Source organism: Ovis aries, chromosome 23 (genome assembly GCF_016772045.2).
Source record: "Ovis aries strain OAR_USU_Benz2616 breed Rambouillet chromosome 23, ARS-UI_Ramb_v3.0, whole genome shotgun sequence".
In the NCBI taxonomy this organism is placed as follows: Eukaryota; Metazoa; Chordata; class Mammalia; order Artiodactyla; family Bovidae; genus Ovis; species Ovis aries.
Window position 1 is genome coordinate 43,435,156 of NC_056076.1, and position 18,403 is coordinate 43,453,558.

An 18,403-nucleotide genomic window follows, 5' to 3' on the forward strand; every position below is an offset into this window, starting at 1 on the left:
CTTAACTCAGGATTTCACTGGAGCTTTTGAAAAAGACTTACATGCAAGGTTACACAAAACAGCCTGCTTATAACGAGACAACTTGATTAGCTTAATAACTCTGGTGCAGCTGCAGCTGAGAAAGATGCAGTCACTTAGAAATGATGATGCTGAATATACAATGACACAGGAAAACACTCACATGTTACGTGAAAATGCTCACATGTTACATGAAAACAACTGGTCACAGGACAAAGTATTCAATATTAATCCATTTTGCCCAAATAAAGTAGACAGAAAAAAGACTGAAGGTTATGCACCAGCCTGTTAGCAAACTTTCTGTCTCACCTGTGAAATTACACATTTGTAACTTTTCTTCTTGAGCTTATTATATTTACCAACTTTTCTGTAAAGACCATGCATGAAGTTTATGAGAAGCAATAATTTTTAAAATGTAATAGTGAGAAAATTTTTAACAAGCAAGATTACCAAAAACCAACCATTTGACTTCATGAATAGTTTAAGAGTTACTGAAATTCATTTATGGAATATTTTCATGGAGAAGGAAATGGCAACCCACTCCAGTGTTCTTGCCTGGAGAATCCCAGGGATGGAGGAACCTAGTGGGCTGCTGCCTATGGGGGTCACACAGAGTTGGACACGACTGAAGTGACTTAGCTTAGCTTCCTGTTACTTACCATCACTTTTCGCAAAGTGTATCTTCTGGATCGAATGTCATCCATTAGCATCTCGTATGGGGTGAGCTGATATTCAATGGGCAGCGGGTTGTACTGCCGCTCCTGGACCTTCTTGAGCTTTACTCCATTCCGCAAATCCCTCATCACCTGCACCCAGAACCGAGCCTGAAGGAGCCAAGGGTGGAAAAACATTCATGAGTAAATTTACTAACTTACTCTAAATAGTTACAGTCATACAGAAGAAATTAAGAGCTTGGATTACAAAACAGCAAGTAAACCAAACAAAAACTATTTTAAAAATTAGATTTTAGGGACTAAAAAGCAGGTAGAAAGCCAGTTGAGAATCCACAAGCTCTAACTGTGGAGATGCCTGGATAAAACCCTAATTCACCCCTGTGCCACCTGCATCCAGCCTCAGTGCCCCTCGCGTCCCACCCGTCATGTGGCTCTGTGCACTGCAAAGGTTCCGGCTTCCCACACTGGACTCTGGGTTTGGCTCTACGACTGGCTTGGCCACTGGAATTTACTAGTGGACATGACACAACCAAAGGCTTCAACAGCAAATGTACAAGGGCATGTCACTCTGCTCCTGTCACTCCATGAAAATACCTAGCGTGGGTTGGCATAAGGCCCTCTGGCAGGATTATCTGGGAGAGAGAAGAAGCACAGTGGAGCCACCATTCTGGTCTACAGATGCATGAGCTGAGTAAACACTACTGCTTTAGGCCGAGGTACAGTGTTACTTCAGTTATACAGCACTACTGTGATCACAGCTAACTGGTACAACCACCAACTGCCAGTGGACATCCAAGCAAATTGTTTCCCATTTCTGAACCCTGGCTTCCTCATCAATAAAAAAAGTGATACTTTATAACTTGTGAAGAGCTGAGGTATAGTGTTCTACACAGAGAAAATGCTCAAAATGACAGTTTTTGTGTTGTTTCTGTCTTTTTACAAATTACTTAATATCAAATTCCTTATCTATAAGTAACACCAAGTTGCTTTACTGCCCTTCAAGAAAATGAGATATATGTGAAATATTTATAATAAAACATATTAAATATGTTATTATTATACTTTACCCATTTGTTATCCTGCCTGTAAGCTGTCGTAGTCTCAACCTCAGTAAAGAGAAAATTAATACATTTAACTGAAATATTATACAGTGTTAAAAATTAACAAGTGGCTCAAATAGCTACATAAATGTATGTTAAATGATACTGTACTTTTAAAATATGTGCAGCTTACTGTTATGTACACTACACTTTAATAAAGCTGTTAGAAAATGACAAATAACATCTAATAAGGGCAAAAGCAACTTGTTCCTAACCTCCTAAACTGTGTTTTCTGATTTCCTCACTCTATGTGTCACTATTTATCCAGTACGTTTAACATGGAAAGTCAGAACCCTACGATGTGCCTTCCCACTAACACCTGAACACAGCTCAGTCCAGCTTCACATATTCACTGCCCTGTTCCGACTCTGAGTCCTACAGGAAGGCAGCAACCCTTGAGGTCAGCAGGCCTAGGATCTAGCACCATGCTGGAGAAACAGCAGACATTCGACAGGGTCACATGAATATACCACAGTCATCTGTCCTGGAAATCTGTCTTCTCTCTCACCGGGGCAGAAACGCTGCACAACCCATCTGTATTCCCAGGCCCCAATCCAGTTTGACTACTCACTGGATAATGAACAGGCCTCACTACAGCCTCACTAAAGCTTTAAACAGAGCTTCAACTTAGAAAGGTCAATAGTGTAAAACACCGAAATTCTGGGGAGGTTCTAATAAAATCAGATAGTTTTCAAATCGGTATAATATCAATTCATATGGTAGTCCTTAAGATAAACTAGCATTATAATCACATGATATGATTTCTCCAACACTAAAGAGAATAGAGAGAATACCCAGACATCTTACCCAGTCAGCATTTTTCAGCTCTTCCAGGTCTGTGTTAGATTCATCACTCTTCTCCATTTCTTGAATCTTCTTCAGAGTCTACCAATTAAAATTCAAATAAAACATTTATGCATAAAATTTCATTGAACTACCTTCTCAAATTAAAATTCTGAATGAAAGTGAAAGTCATATCTAATTCTTTGCAACCCCCATGGATAGTCCATGGAATTCTCCAGGCCAAAATACTGAAGTGGGTAGTTGTTCCCTTCTCCAGAGGATCTTGCCAACCCAGGATCAAACCCAGGTCTCCCACATTGCAGGCAGATTATTTACCAGCTGAGCCACCAGGGAAGCTCTAGGTATCTTCAGAAGATAGAGTGCCTGAAGAGCCATGGATGGAGGTCTGTAACACTGGACAGGAAGCAGTCATCAAAAGCATCCCCAAGAAAAAGAAATGCAAAAAGGCAAAGTGGTTGTTTGAGGAATCCTTACAAATACCTGATAAAACAAGAGAAGTGAAAGGCAAAGGAGAAAAGGAAAGATATACCCATCTAAATGCAGAGTTCCAAAGAACAGCAAGGAAAGAAAGCCTTCCTAAGTGATCAGTGCAAAGAAATAGAGGAAAACAATAGAATGGGAAGACTAGAGATCTCTTCAAGAAAATTAGAGATACCAAGGGAATATTTCATGCAAAGATGGGCAAAATAAAGGAGAGAAACAGTATGGACCTAACAGAAGCAGAAGATATTAAGAAGAGGTGGCAAGAATACACAGAGAAACTATACAAAAAAGATCTTCATGACCCAGATAACCACGATGGTGTGATCACTCACCTAGAGCCAGACATCCTGGACTCCAAAGTCAAGCAGGCCTTAGGAAGCATCACTACGGACAAAGCTAGTGGCAGTGATGGAAGTTCAGCTGAACTATTTCAAATCCTAAAAGATGATGCTGTGAAAGTGCTACACTCAATATACCAGCAAATTTGGAAAACTCAGCAGTGGCCACAGGACTGGAAAAGGTCAGTTTTCATTCCAATCCCAAAGAAAGACAATGCCAGAGAATGTTCAAACTACCACACAACTGCACTCATTTCACATACCAGCAATACAATACTCAAAATCCTCCAAGCTAAGCTTCAGCAGTATGTGAACTGAGAAATTCCAGGTGTACAAGCTGGATTTAGAAAAGGCAAAAGAACTAGAGATCAAACTGCCAACATCCACTGGATCATAGAAAAGCAAGAGAGTTCCAGAAAAACATCTACTTCTACTTTATTGACTACACCAAAGCCTTTGACTGTGTGGACCACAATAAACTGTGGAAAATTGTTAAAGAGATGGGAATACCAGACCACCAGATGCCATGATCTTAAGTTTTCTGAATATTGAGCTTTAAGCCAACTTTTCACTCTCCTCTTTCACTTTCATCAAGAGGCTCTTTAGTTCCTCTTCACTTTCTGCCATAAGGGTGGTGTCATCTGCATATCTGAGGTTATTGATATTTCTGCCGGCAATCTTGATTCCAGCTTGTGCTTCATCCTGCCCAGCATTTCTCATGATGTACTCTGCATATGTTAAATAAGCAGGGTGACAATATACAGCCTTGATGGACTCCTTTTCCTATTTGGAACCAGTCTGTTGTTCCATGTCCAGTTCTAACTGTTGCTTCCTGACCTGCATACAGATTTCTCAAGAGGCAGGTCTGGTATTCCCATCTCTTTCAGAATTTTCCAGAGATTTCTGTGATCCACACAGTCAAAGGCTTTGGCATAATCAATAAAGCAGAAAGAGATGTTTTTCTGAAACTCTCTTGCTTTCTTGGTGATCCAGCAGATGTTGGCAATTTGATCTCTGGTTCCTCTGCCTTTTCTAAATCCAGCTTGAACATCTGGAAGTTCACGGTTCACGTATTGAAGCCTGGCTTGGAGAATTTTGAGCATTACTTGACAAGCAGGTGAGATGAGTGCAATTGTGCAGTAGTTTGAGCATTCTTTGGCATTGCCTCTCTTTGGCATTGGAATGAAAACTGACCTTTTCCAGTCCTGCGGCCACTGCTGAGTTTTCCAAATTTGCTGGCATATTGAGTGCAGCACTTTCACAGCATCATCTTTCAGGATTTGATCCTGAAACAGCTCAACTGGAATTCCATCACCTCTAGTAGCTTTGTTCATAGTGATGCTTTCTAAGGCCCACTTGACTTCACATTCCAGGCTGTCTGCCTCTAGTTGAGTGATCACACCAATGATTATCTGGGTCATGAAGATCTTTTATGTACAGTTCTTCTGTGTATTCTTGCCACCTCTTCTTAATATCTTCTGCTCCTGTTAGGTCCATACCATTTCTGCCCTTTATCGAGCCCATCTTTGCGTGAAATGTTCCCTTGGTATCTTCAATTTTCTTGAAGAGATCTCTAGTCTTTCCCATTCTCTTGTTTTCCTCTATTTCTTTGTATTGATCACTGAGGAAGGCTTTCTTATCTCTTCTTGCTATTCCCTGGAACTCTGCATTCAGATGCTTATCTCTCTCCTTTTCTCCTTTGCTTTTCGCTTCTCTTCTTTTCACAGCTATTTGTAAGGCCTCCTCAGACAGCCATTTTGCTTTTTTGCATTTCTTTTCCATGGGGATGGTCTTGATCCCTGTCTCCTGTACAATGCCACGAACCTCCATCCATAGTTCATAGGCACTCCATCAGGTCTAGTCCTTTAAATCTATTTGTCCCTTCCATTGTATAATCATAAGGGATTTGATTTAGGTCATACCTGAACGGTCTAGTGGTTTTCCCTACTTTCTTCAATTTAAGTCTGAATTTGGCAATAAGGAGTTCATGATCTGAGCCACAGTCAGCTCCTGGTCTTGTTTTTGCTGACTGTATAGAGCTTCTCCATCTTTGGCTGCAAAGAATATAATCAATCTGATTTCGGTGTTGACCATCTGGTGATGTCCATGTGTAGAGTCTTCTCTTGTGTTGTAGGAAGAGGGTGTTTGCTATGACCAGTGCCTTTTCTTGGCAAAACTCTATTAGTCTTTGCCCTGCTTCATTCTGCATTCCAAGGCCAAATTTGCCTGTTACTCCAGGTGTTTCTTGACTTCCTACTTTTGCATTCCAGTCCCCTATAATGAAAAGGACATCTTTTGGGGAGTATTAATTCTTCTAAAAGGTCTTGTAGGTCTTCACAGAACCGTTCAACTTCAGCTTCTTCAGCGTTACTGGCTGGGGCATAGGCTTGGATTACCGTGATATTGAATGGTTTGCCTTGGAAACAGAGATCATTCTGTCATTTTTGAGATTGCATCCAAGTACTGCATTTCGGACACTTTATGGCAGAAAGCGAAGAGGAACTGAAGAGCCTTTTGATGAAAGTGAAAGAGGAGAGTGAAAAGCCTGGCTTAAAACACAACATTCAAAATACGAAGATCCTGGTATCTGATCCCATCAAGTCATGGCAAATAGATGGGGAAGCAATAGAAACAGTGACAGACTTTATTTTCTTTGGCTCCAAAATCACTGCAGATGATGACTGCAGCCATGACACTCAAAGACGCTTGTTCCTTCGAAGAAAAGCTATGACCAACCTAGACAGCATGTTAAAAAGCAGAGACATACTTTGCCGACAAAGGTCCAGATAATCAAAGCTATGGTTTTTCCAGCAGTCATGTATGGATGTAAGAGTTGGACCATAAAGAAGGTTTAATGCCAAAGAATTGATGCTTTTAAACTGTGGTGTTACAGACGACTGTTGAGAGTTCCTTGGACTGCAAGGAGATCAAACCAGCCAATCCTAAAGGAAATTAACCCTGAATATTCATTGTCAAGACTGATGCTGAAGCTGAAGTTCCAATACTTTGGCCACCTGATGGGAAGAGCCACCTCACTGGAAAAGACCCTGATGCTGGGAAAGACAAGGCGGGGAGTGCGCCTGCGCGGAGCTCGTGGCCGTGCCCGCTCCCGCCCGGGGCTCGTCGCTGGGCGGCAGGACCATGGGGGAGGCCGAGGTGGGTGGCAGCGGCGCGGCCGGCGACAAGGGCCCCGGGGAGGCTGCCACCAGCCCGGCCGAGGAGCCGGTGGTGTGGAGCCCCGAGGTGGAGGTTTGCCTCTTCCACGCCATGCTGGGCCACAAGCCCGTCAGGGTGAACTGGCACTTCCACATGATCTGTATCCGAGACAAGTTCAGCCAGAACATCGGTCGACAGGTCCCATACAAGGTCATCTGGGACCACCTGATCACCATGTATGACATGCAGGCACTGCACGAGTCTGAGATTCTTCCGTTCCCAAATCCAGAGAGGAACTTCATCCTTGCAGAAGAAATCATTCAAGAAGTCTGAGAAGGAAAAGTAATCATTGAGGAGGAAATGAAAGAAGATGTGGACCCCCACAACGGGGCTGATGATGCCAAATGATTTTGTCTCCCAGTTTTTTCATCTTCAGGAAGCTTGGGGAAAGCAACAGAAAAGTCCAGCAAAGACAAAGAAAAGAACAACTCGGACTTGGGGTCCAAAGAGGGGGCCAGACAAGCGGAAGCGCAGCCCGGTCACCGACAAAGTCCTGACTGCCAACAGCAACCCCTCCAGCCCCAGCGCGGCCAAGTGGCGCCGGACGTAGATACTCGCAACAGGCGGGTGCTGTGGTCTCCAGGCAGTGGGACGGTCAAATGCCACTGGCCCTGCTGCCTGCCCTCAGGTGCCAGAGGCTCCTGAGGTGCCACTCAGACCGTCTGAGCTCAGATGGCCCCCAACGCCCAGGACGGGTCCCACTCAGATGCTGAGACCCGGGATGTGAGAGCCCAGGCCACGTCCTCTCTGGACACTCGTGGGTTCCATCGCATTGGCTCAGCTGCACCTGGGGCCAAGCGTTGGCATGGGCCTGAGGACCAGGCTGCGTGGGCAGAGAGCGGGCACAGCAAGCAATAAATCATGGACTGCCTCTCTGCTCTGAGGGGCCCGGGTCTTCCCGTTTCTCCATCTATCCACCGGTCAAAGGCTCGCTCTCAACTGACTGCAGCCTCAAGGGAGTGTCAGGCCGCAGGCGCTGGCCCTTCCACCACCAGGGAGACTGAGAACTGGGCACTTTGCCTCATTCACCTGTACTGTAATGATGTATATAATTTGGTTGGTATTTCACTATTTAATTTTTAAGAAGCCTATTTTACTAGGGTTTTATATGAAAAAAGTACTGCAGAAGTTGAACCTGTGTTGTATTTTTTGCTGAGATATTTTGTTTTAAGGTAACAGACTACTGAGATACTTTTCGCTCAGTTTTTATATGCCAGATACAGAGAATTTGTAGCGGTTATTTTTGTATTCTCGAGTCACTCCACTCGCAAACAGACCAAATGAATTAGCAGAGGGAGGCAGGCCGAGGGCGGATGCAGCCTGGGCACCAGGCTGACCGAGACACACTTGCCTTTGACTGAGGGACATTAAAGCACAAAAAAGCAAAAAAAAAAAAAAAAAAAAAAGACTGAAGGCGGGAGGAGAAGGGAATGATAGAGAATGAGATGGTTGCATGGCATCACCAGCTCAGTGGGTGTGAGTCTGAGCAAGCTCCAGGAGATGGTGAAGAACAGGGAAGCCTGGCATACTGCAGTCCATGGGGTCACAAAGACTTGGACACGAGTGAGCGACTGAACCACCACCACCACCTTCAGATAAAACATACTGAAGCAGATAGTACAGAATCTACTCCTGTGTGAATTTCAGCCAGTTTCAACAGATGGTGATTACTGAGTCTGTGCTCTAGAGCCTGGGAGCCACAAAACTACTGAGCCCACGTGCTGCAAATACTGAGCCTGTGTGCCTAGAGCCTGTGCTCCACAAGAAAAGCCACAGCAATGAGAAGCCCGCACACTACTACTAGAGAGTAGCCCCCACTCATTGCAACCAGAGAAAAGCCTGTGCAGCAATGAAGACCCAGCACAGTCATAAATAAATAAATAAAATTATTAAAAAAATAAAATAGATGGTGGACCACAGAGGGACAGACTAGGAGTTTGTTCTGGTTTCCTTTTCAGCCTTGTGGTTGAACCTCAGTCACAACATTAATTCATATCTCAGCTGTATTGACGTCTGCATCTCCATCAACTCAGCACTGTATCCATCATTAATCACACAGATTTGACTTCCTGTTTTTTTTTTTTTCCTTAACTAAAGTCCTCTTTTTATCTCCATTGCAAATCCCTTAATCCAAACACCATCTGACTCTGCCTGGATGTCTGGCCGCTGCCCTGCCCCCAGCCTTGTCTCCCGCACTGTCTCCTCCCACTCCTCCTCCAGAAGCAGGCTCAAAAGAATCTTTAGTGTTCCAGGGAAGCCCTCCCCTCCCCTCCTTCCTGGTTAAGCCAAGTCTTCCTATCATACAAGTTGCAGCACCATAAACCTCTCCTCTGTAGCTGTTACCAACTCTATAATTTTACGTTTGTACCTTCCCTCTAGACTTCATGAGGCAGAATTCTACTCTCAGAAGCTAATACAAATACTGGCATTTTTGAAGCTCAGTATCTATTAATTTAGCGGAGGAATTTCAATATATAAAATGCCCTTTATTTCTGATGGAATCTGTATATATTGTGAAATGGCTAGCACAATAAGATTAGCAACCACTTCTGCCACCTCATACAATTACCTTTTGTTGTTGCCTTTGTAATAACATTAACATTTACTTTCTTAGCAGTTTTCAAGTATGTAATATAGCATTGTGAACTGCAATCATCATATTGTACATTACATGTCCAGAACTTAAAAATGAAAGTTTGTACCCTTTCAGTTGCATCAATTCAATGTTTGTAATTTTAAGAAAACACTGGTAGGCAGGACATACACAACCAACCCTTAGTACTCTTGGGGCTTGATTCCGGACTGCTGGTGGACTCTGAAATCTGCAGCTGTTCAAGTACCTCATTGGCCCCCTGCATCTTCAGTTCTGCATCCGTGGATGCATTGTGTAAGGACTGTGTATAAGCGGATCCTCAGAGCTCAAACCTGCGTTGCTCAAGGCTCAGCTACACTCACATGTTAAGTCACAAATCTGCGCTGCACCACTTCAACCCACAGTAACTCAACCCTAATATACTTGCTAAGCCTACTTGTCTGACTGTGTCTGGACTGGGTTTAAAGGCATTGTATGAAATCTGGTTTACTCTATACGAAAATACTGAATGCTTACTTACTATGAAACATTTCTAAACCATTTATTTTTAGCTTCTCAGCATCTGGGGTTGACCATCTACACAGAGAATATATAATACCCCTGGGAGGTGGGCTTAGCCAAGGGAGCTGCCCTTCAAGGAGTCCTACCCTCTGGGCAGCCCCTCCAGTCACTGGTCCCTGCAGAAGTACACGGGTCAGGCCCCCATCCCCAGCTCCCAAGCTCCCCATGGATCATCCAAGACCTGCTATTCTGAATCACAGTTAACTTTCCCCTCACCCCTTGCAGTTGTGGCCCAAGTAATCCCAATAAACCTTCTGAATTCAAATTTCAACTCAGAGTCTACTTCCTGGAGGGACTCTGTCCACAGATGGACATTTTACAAATATGGTAATGTGCATATATCAGAAACAAAACTGACATGAATTTTACAGGTAAAAGTCACTATTTAAAGATATTCTGACTCACATCGAGTGTTGGAGACCCTGAGTGGGCACTGCTGTTTCAGAAGCCCCGTTCTGCCCCTGACAACAGTCCCTCTTGTCAGGGACACCTCATCACCATCACAGGTGGGAACAGCACCCTGACAGGCAGCCCAGGCCATCTCCCCCTGCAGTGGCTGGCTCCTGAGTAGGTACCTGACTTCCCCCCAGACTTTCTCACCTCACTTCACAGAAAAGACTTCCTGCTGGAGTTACTGAGCTGACAGAGTGGAGATGTGTGCAGACTGTCAGCTGGCCAGTCTTTTTAGGAAGAGCCTGTGCTGGGGACATCCGGAAAGAGGATGCTATCCCGATTACTGGGTGTGAGGTACTGGATCCAGCCCTGCCTTAAGACTCCTCCAGCTCTCCTCAAGCTAATCTGAGTGAATTTCTGTCACTTTCAACAGAAAGAATTATGATCTAACATGTCCCCTTAATCCAGAAACATGAATTCATGCTTCCGTGTCTTAGGGGTGGTCTGGTGGAACAACACAAATAGCACAGGCCCTCCTTCCACCCAACCGTAGTCGTTACTGCTCTGACATGTCCCCGAGGGGTTGTAGCCAGGACGGCCTCACTGTTAGGACTCCACACAATTACTGTCTTCACCTGTGCTGTGACAAAACCCTCAGCTCCCTGCTGGTAAGAACCAACATCTGCTCTCTGTAATAGTGATGATAACTTAAATGAATGGCCTGAGAATTTCATGCTTCTTCATTTTTCTGAACAGACACTTCCTCGCTATGTCACTTTGGACACTCACAGCTGCTCCAGTCCTCAGTTTGATCTTCTCACTGTAAAATGCAGATGCTCATAAATACCTTTTAAATTATTTTACTATTCAGTTCAGTTCAGCTGCTCAGTCGTGTCCGACTCTTTGCGACCCCATGAATCACAGCATGCCGGGCCTCCCTGTCCATCACCAACTCCCGGAGTTCAGACTCACGTCCATCGAGGCAGTGATGCCATCCAGCCATCTCATCCTCTGTCGTCCCCTTCTCCTCCTGCCCCCAATCCCTCCCAGCATCACAGTCTTTTCCAATGAGTCAACTCTTCCCATGAGGTGGCCAAAGTGCACATTAAATATGTTATTTAGCGGTTATTTGGTAGACGTAAGTTACTACTGTTGTGGTTGTTCAGTTGCTCATTCATGTCTGACTCTTTGAGACCCCATGGATTACAGCACTCCAAGCTTCCCTGTCCTTCACTATCCCCTGGAGTTTGCTCAAACACATGTCCATTGAGTTGGTGATGCCATCCAACCATCTCATCCCCTGTCATCCCTTTCTCCTCCTGCCTTCAACCTTTCCCAGCATCAGGGTCTTTTCCAATGAGTCAGTTCTTCACATCAGGTGGCCAAAGTATTGGAGCTTCAGCATCAGTCCTTCCAATGAATATTTACAGTCGATTTCCTTTAAGATTGACTGGTTTTATCTCCTTGCAGTCCAAGAGACTCTTAAGAGTCTTCTCCAACACCACAATTTGAAAGCATCAGTTCTTTGGTGTTCGGCTTTCTTTATGGTCCAACTCTCACATCCACACATGACTACTGGAAAAACTATAGCTTTGACTCTACAGACCTTCGTTGGCAAAGTGATGTCTCTGCTTTTTAATATGCTATCTAGTTTTGCCATAGCTTTTTTTCCAAGGAGCAAATACCTTTTGATTTTGTGGTTGCAGTCACCATCCTCAGTGATTTTGGAGTCCAAGAAAATAGTCTGTCACTGTTTCCATTGTTTCTCCATATATTTGCCATGAAGTGATAGAACCAGATGCCATGATCTTCATTTTTTGAATGTTGTATTTTAACCCAGCTTTTTAACTCTCCTCTTTGACCTTCATCAAAAGGCTCTTTAGTTCCTCTTCAATTTCTGCCATTAAAGTGGTATCATCTGTATATCTGATGTTGGTGACATTTCTCCTGGCAATCTTAATTCCAGCTCGTGCTTCATACAGCCCTGCATTTCACATGATGTACTCTGCATGTAAGTTAAATAGGCAGGGTGACAATATACAGCCTTGACATATTTCTTTCCCATTTTTGAACCAGTCTGCTGTTCCATGTCCAGTTCCAATTCTAAATATTGCTTCTTGTCCTGCATACATGTTTCTCTGGAAGCGGGTAAGGTGGTCTGGTATTTCTATGTCTTTAAAGAATTTTCCATGGTTTGTTGTGATCCACACAGTCAAAGGCTTTAGCGTGGTCAATGAAGTAAATGTTCTTTTGGAATTCCCTTGCTTTTTTAATGACCCAGCGGATGTTGGCAATTTCATCTCTGGTTCCTCTGCCTTCTCAAAATCCAGTTTGTACATCTGGAATTTCTCAGTTCACCTATTGCTGAAGCCTAGCTTGAAGGATTTGGAGCATAATCCTGCTAGCATGTGAAATGAATGCACCTGTGCAGTAGTTTGAACATTCTTTGAGACTGGAATGAAAACTGACCTTTTCTAGTCCTATGGCCACCGCTGAGTTTTCCAAATTTGCTGGCATATTGAGTGCAGCACTTTAACAGCATCATCTTTTAGGATTTGATAGATAGCTCCGCTGGATTTCCATCACCTTCTCTAGCTTTGTTCATAGTAATGCTTTCTAAGGCCCACTTGACTTCACATTCCAGCATGTCTGGTTCTAGGTGACTGACAACACCATCGTGGTTATCTGAGTCATTAACATTTATTTTGTACAGTTCTGTGTATTCTTCCCACTTCTTCTTAATCTCTTTTGCTTCTGTTAAATCCTTGCCATTTACGTCCTTTATTGTACCCATCTTTGCATGAAATGGTCCCTTGGTAGCTCCAATTTTCCTGAAGAGATCTCTAGTCTTTCCCATTCTATTGTTTTCCTTTGTCTCTTTGCAAAGATAAGAAGGCTTTCTTATCTCTTCTTGCTATTCCCTGGAACCCTGCATTCAGTTGGGTGTATCTTTCCCTTTATCCTTTGCCTGAACTGAAAAATTCATACTCAAATTGAAGAAAGTAAGGAAAACCCACCAGGCCACTCAGCACTCAGGTATGACCTAAATTCAAATTCCTTATGATTATACAGTGGAGGAGACGAATTGATTTAAGGGACTAGATTTGGTAGACAGAGTTCCTGAAGAACGATGGACAGAGGTTTGTAACATCACACAGATGGTGGTGACCAAAACCATCCCCCCAAAAGGAAATGCAAGAAGGCAAGGTGTTTATCTGAAGAAGCCTTAAAAATAGCTGAGAAAAGAACTGAAATGAAAGGCAAAGGAGAAAGGGAAAGATATACCCAAATGAGTTCCAGAGAATAGCAAGGAGAGATAAGTTACTATAAGCCAATGAATATTTATGAAGATTTGAGTGTGAACACTTTCACTCTATCACAAAAACATGTCTTTAAAAAAAAAATTTTTTTTCTTTACCAAATAGGATCTCTTTAGCCTCCTGTGAAGTAAAAAGCTTAACTCAGCAATAAATCAACATAAAATAGCTGAGAATCTGTAAATACTATAATTAAACAAACCTGAACAAATGTGCAATGACGAATCTCAGGTTTTGTCATTAGCAGCAAAACAAATGAGTTATTAGAAAATAAATTACGGATTTTTATAGTTTTAGAGACAAGCTTCTGTCAGTTTTAGTCTAGGTTCTGAATAGTTGTTTGTTTTTCTTTTTTTGCTTGCACAAATAATAATAACAGATGCCAACCTGTGCTTGGAATACGGTGAGAAAGTCCTAACAGAGAGCACCCACATGGCAATTAACTCTCCCCATTTCTGACATAACCATTCTCAAGCTTGCAATTAGAACTGCTCTCTGCCAACATTTTTAGTTCCCAGCATCTTAAAAATAAATAAAATCTACCCTGTGAATCACAAGTACATCAAATGCTCAGAGTAGTTTTAATTTATTTGCATAGATTCAACATCAGCTCACACATAAATACCTCTTTTTAGATTAAACTACCCTTACAATATACACGCATGTATATATACATGAATATAATACAACTATATTAATATACAATATACAAATTATGCAAAATACAAATATACAATAATACAATTACATTAATATATTATAATACAAGTATATTATTATAATATGATATATACATTTATATACAATTCATATATTAAAATAATATTTTAACAATAGCGTTTGAATAATTACCCTCTTCCTCCACGTTGTTAACCATTTGGAACTGTTATTTAATGGTATTTCTCTGTGAAATGGGTATGTTTTCAGTTAGAAACTTTTACATGTGTAAAAATAAGTGTCTCAAGAATTCCTTGGAAAAAATTTACTCAGTTAAAAGATGCTAATATACTTTTAAAGAAATTACTTACATAGAGATTATTAAATGCATATCTCAAGTGATAAAGTTGCTAATATAAATAATGCCTATAATAAACAGAACATGTATATCATCTCTACAGAGTAGAAGCCATGATGTCCTTCCTAATTCAGATACTTTCGCCACAGAAAAGCAGGAAAAAGGACTTTATCATATTTATCAGCCCAAATTAATATTTTTTAAATTATAGCATAAAAGCCCCCAGTAACAGCAATTCTCGTGATAAATAGAAGTCTTTCATGCATATTAAAGAGCTAATGGATAATTACTAAAGAATATTATTTATATTTTCTTCATCCTTTACGACACTTTCTTAAAGATGTAACATGCTCCTTCTCCCAGAGGGATGGAAGAGGGAGAAGGTATGAGAATCAGAGCATTGTACTTTATGAAAAATGTAAAATGTTAAGATACTAAACTATAAATTTACATTCTGATAGCACAGCAGTAAAGGAATCCATCTGCCAATGCAGGAGATGCAGGTTTAATTCCTGAGGAAGATCCCTGGAGAAGGAAATGGCAACCCATTCCAGTATTCTTGCTTGGAGAATTACATGGACAGAGGAGCCTAGCCAACTATAGCCCTAGAGTCGCATAGAATTGGACACGACTGAGCAACTGACCAAACAAAGCTTAATTTGGATTTCTACGGTTCACTAGAGAAATTAGAAAAAGTATAGATGAAGTCTTCAAAATAAAAGAAATTCATTTCTAGGTTCTAGAAAAGGAATACTGTTGCTCAATCCTCCCAATACTGTTGTAGACAGACAGACAGACATACACACACACATACACATTTGTCCAGAGTGTAATGCCTGTCTCTGCCGCAGATGTATGGACTCACAGTATCTCCCTAAACGTATTTCTCTGCCTTATCAGTTTTTATACTCATCAACTATTCATACCTACAGACATCAGTGATGATCACTGTAAAATAATCACTGAAATATCAGAGACAATATTTACAAATTATACCACAAAAAGCTATTTTCTTAGTAAATGCAAATCCAATCCAATAAGAAAAACCAATATTCCATTAGAAAAATGGGCAAAGAATATGAATAGGTAATTTAAAAATACAAATAGCTCTTAAGCATGTGAAAAGGTACCCAATATCATTCATAATAAGGAAAATGTAAACTAAAAGTAAAATGTAAACTAAATCTCTTGAGAGTCCCTTTGACAGCAAGATCAAACTAGTCAATCCTAAAGGAAATCAATCCTGAATATTCATGGGAAGGATGAAGGCTGAAGCTGAAGCTCCAGTACTTCTGGCCACCTGATGTGAAGAGCTGACTCACTGGAAAAGATCCTGATGCTGAGAAAGATTGAGGAAGGGCACAACAGAGGATGAGATGGTTGGATAGCATCACTGACTCAATGGACATTAATTTGAGCAAACAATGAAGGACAGGGAAGCCTGGCATGCTGCAGTCCACGGGTTCGCAAAGAGACTTGGTAACTGAACAACAAAAACTAAAACTATGAAAGATAAATTTTTACTTATCACTTAGGAAACACATTGTGAAGATGTAGAAAAATAAGACGCTCTTACACATTTTCAGAGAGTATCAATTAGTAAACATCTATGGAGGATAATTTAATATTTTATGAAAACTATAAATGCACAATTTCTCTGACCCAGCTATTCTACTTTTTGGAATTTGTCTTACACATGTAAGACACACATGAAAATAGCACCCATGAAAAATAAGTTAAAAACTATCTATTGCAGTATTGTTTGTAAAAAGCACAAGACTGGAAGCAACTTAATTTGTTGTCAATAGATGACAGACTACATCAATTACAGTTTAACCACACAACAGAACATCATGAAGACACACTAAATGTGAACACTATACGCTGACATGAAATGATCTACAAGATACAATATTAAATGAAAAAAAGGAAGGTTCAGAATAGCATAAAAAAGGAAGAAAAAATATTGCTATTTTTCTATTAGTTATACATAAATTGTCTGTGCGAGGACACAGAAGAAATTAACGGTCTCTTCTGTGGGAGAGACTATGAGTGGCTGAGACAGAGGGTGAGGCTTCCTGAACTACTCCTGGATTCCTGAAGTATGTGAATTTGTTTATTTGTTAAAGTTAATAAGTTCAAGAAGTTACAGGACCTGACAGGTAGAAGAGTTCTGACATGATCTTTTATAGAAAAGATTCTTCTGAAACATTTTAATAGGGAGGGTAGTAACGAAGGCAAAGAAACCTAAAGGCAAAGAGAAGGTAATTTTACTGTTGCTGCTGAGGTGTGTGTTCTGGGAGTTGCTCACATTCACAAAACAACAAATCAAACAGAAAAGAGAGAGACTTTGCCAAGGACTCTAAAAAGTTATAGTGATAGATGATTTAATTAAAACGAACAAATGGCAATCTTACAGACAGACATCTGGTGGTAGATTCTTTCTTTCTAACAATATGTTCACCACTTGAAGGACCAGAATTCCATTTTGGCTGTAGGGAGAAATTTCCAGTTAACTTAAATGTCGTCACAATCCTCAATATTCATTGGAAGGACTGACGCTGAAGTTGAAACTCCAATACTTTGGCCACCTGATGAGAAGAACTAACTCATCTGAAAAGACCCTGATGCTGGGAAAGACTGGAGGAGGGAGGAGAAGGGGACGACAGAGAATGAGATGGTTGGATGGCATCACTGACTTGACGGACATGAGTTTGAGTAAACTCTGGGAGTTGGTGATGGACAGGGAGGCCTGGCGTGCTGCAGTCCATGGAGTTGCAAAGAGTTGGACACGACAGAGCAACTGAACTGAACTAAATGTCGTTGTAGTTTTATTATTAGAGGTGTTGGGAGCAGACATGAGAGGGTAGGCCAGGAATATGAGAAAGCTAATTAAAATATACTTCAACATGTGAATGAGACAGAGGTCTTGTGGCTTATCTCTGTGAGTGTGCTCAAGCAGAAGACAGCCTGAAGCTGCATCACGGTAGACATCCGAGGTGTCAATATGCTGACTGGTGATGGCACGAGGATACAGGTGGATGTGATTATTGGCTGTGAGATACTGGGAGGGGGAATATTTGATTTTTTTCAACCGATTACAGGTTATAAAATGTGTTTATTTAACTTAAAAAAACAGACAAAAGACAGTTTCATAACAGCCTGATTGTTTCTAAAAAGTGTTTTTCCCCTCAGCAACGTAAAGATACTTTATATATATGCATATATAATATTTTAAGTAAAATATTTTAGCAATATTTTATTTAAGATTAACTGAGCTCAAGGATTTCATCACAAAATTATGATTCTATACAAGCAGTAACTGAACTAATACATGTAAATCACTCAGTAATGTATTACAGCAATAGCTTTGATGATATTGTGTAAAATTACTCAAATAATCTTTTGAAAATTCGTAACAAACCATGCTGATTTCCCACTCACCTTCTTAGCCCACAGTTTCAATATATGGTCAAATACTAGCAGCTAAAAACAGACTGGTTCTAATCTGGACACTGAGAAATCATCCTCCCATTATAGGGTTTTATTATACGTAGGGTAAGATTTATCCAATTAGAAGAATCCGACTAAACAGGAGTAAAAGTCATATGTGAGTGAGAATCACTCAAACGCTTAGAAAACTGAGGCCCTGGAGTAATGCTGCTTCTTCTGGAGCCTTGAGCACAGGAAAGGGGCCCCAATGCGCCTCCATTCCCACGCCACAGCCCATACCCACTGCCGGGGCAGCTGTTCCTGGATCCCAGCTCCTAGTGGAGCACCGTGTTCAGCCTGTGTCCCCAGCAGATGTACGGCTGCTGGGAGAGCTGTGGAGCTAATGTGCACTGCAGGCTCAGAGCCTTGTCTACACACAGTGAGTGTGCAAGAAATATT

General features: G+C 41.5%; 1 protein-coding gene and 1 pseudogene across 7 annotated transcripts in view; one reads left to right on the forward strand and one right to left on the reverse strand.

Annotated features, from left to right (window-relative positions):
• SPIRE1 (spire type actin nucleation factor 1) overlaps positions 1-18,403 on the reverse strand; it is a 142,387-nt gene that overhangs the window by 39,588 nt on the left and 84,396 nt on the right. For all 7 annotated transcript variants that reach the window (XM_042239299.1, XM_042239298.1, XM_015103674.3 and 4 more), the window contains 2 exons: positions 2,600-2,677; positions 678-842 (listed from right to left, as the gene is read on the reverse strand). In XM_042239299.1, coding sequence (XP_042095233.1) covers positions 678-842; positions 2,600-2,677 — 243 coding nt within the window. The remainder of the gene's footprint in view (positions 1-677; positions 843-2,599; positions 2,678-18,403) is intronic.
• Positions 6,490-7,767, forward strand: LOC105604490 (MRG/MORF4L-binding protein-like; annotated as a pseudogene).